Genomic DNA, 1101 nt, shown 5'->3' with positions numbered 1-1101 from the left:
GGGCTGAACTGTAATTCTCTTAAATTCAGACTCAAATTCTGCTGTCCTCTATTTCAGACCAACTATATTTTATTATTTAAACACAACAACATTTAATGGTTAGTCACTGATCACAATTAGGTTTCAGTGACTTACATATTTAGATAAGACAGAGATGAATATATACCTTTCACTGCTGACAAATGCCTGGTGTACTTCTGAAGAGGTGAGAGGGAATGCAAATCCCAAACAAACAGGCAGTTGTCACCGCCCCCAGAGGCCAGATATTTATTATCAGGAGACCATTTCAAGCCACAAACCTATAAAGAGCAGCAAATCACATGGTTCATTCAAAGTCATTACCAATCATAAAATTTGTATGACTGATTACAAAATATATTTTTGAGCCTTCATCAGTAACAGGCATTGCTCAGTAATACAAAATTAAATATAACCAGGGCTCAACAAACATATCTGTCTGCTCAGCCATAAATTAAAGAGGCTGATGAATGGAAAAATCTTTTAATTTATCCATAGATATTCTCTCCTGCTTTCATTTCTCATTATCTCCACAGATGATGTTACATTACATAAGGGGCAATATTTTATACATCTTCTGTATACTATGTAATGGGAAATAGGGTAGTTTGGAGCAATTAAAACAGCACAGGTAGGCACAATTTTTCTTGTGGAGATGTGTCTGAGGAACAGAATTTCTGTCACCCTGGTGAACTGCACAAACCTGTTCTTTCCCCCTNCCCCAGACTATTAATATTCGACAAATCATGTCCTACTAACCTCTTCCTGATGACCTACTAATCTTCTTTCAGCAACAAGACTAGGCATTCTCATATCATGTTGTAAAATAAAGGTATCCTGACTCCCTGATGACAGAATATTTCCATTCCAAGCAAGGGTACCCACTCTTCCTGCATGGCCTTGCATCATTTTAAGTTGTCTATTTACAACAGTATCCCAGACCTGCACACCACCATATGTTGATCCAACAGCTAGAAGATTTCCCTATGAATGAAACACCAAATTAAAAATAACATCCAACAGCAACAATCCTAGTCCGTCTTACATTATATCAGGAGTGGGAATGTAAGCAAGCTATTCAGC

At 37.4% G+C, this 1101-nt stretch overlaps 1 protein-coding gene across 1 annotated transcript; it reads right to left on the bottom strand.

Moving 5' to 3' along the window:
• Positions 1-116: 116 nt before the first annotated feature.
• Positions 117-1038, bottom strand: LOC111865099 (fizzy-related protein homolog). The gene is made up of 2 exons (XM_023852833.2): positions 778-1038; positions 117-299 (listed from the first exon to the last, which is right to left on the bottom strand). The coding sequence occupies exons 1-2, from the start codon at positions 925-927 to the stop codon at positions 132-134; spliced, it is 318 nt and encodes a 105-aa protein (XP_023708601.1). The 5' UTR covers positions 928-1038; the 3' UTR covers positions 117-131.
• Between the last annotated feature and the right edge of the window lie 63 nt (positions 1039-1101).

Source organism: Cryptotermes secundus, unplaced genomic scaffold (genome assembly GCF_002891405.2).
Source record: "Cryptotermes secundus unplaced genomic scaffold, Csec_1.0 scaffold5066, whole genome shotgun sequence".
Taxonomy (NCBI): domain Eukaryota; kingdom Metazoa; phylum Arthropoda; class Insecta; order Blattodea; family Kalotermitidae; genus Cryptotermes; species Cryptotermes secundus.
This window is presented reverse-complemented; position numbering and strand designations above follow the sequence as displayed.

Bases quoted from the DNA above. Each gene is read 5' to 3' on its own strand.
- LOC111865099 (XM_023852833.2), bottom strand. From the start codon at position 927: ATGATGCAAGGCCATGCAGGAAGAGTGGGTACCCTTGCTTGGAATGGA. The intron at 300-777 runs GTTAGTAGGACA...TGCTCTTTATAG, and splicing joins TAGTAGGTCATCAGGAAGAG to GTTTGTGGCTTGAAATGGTC.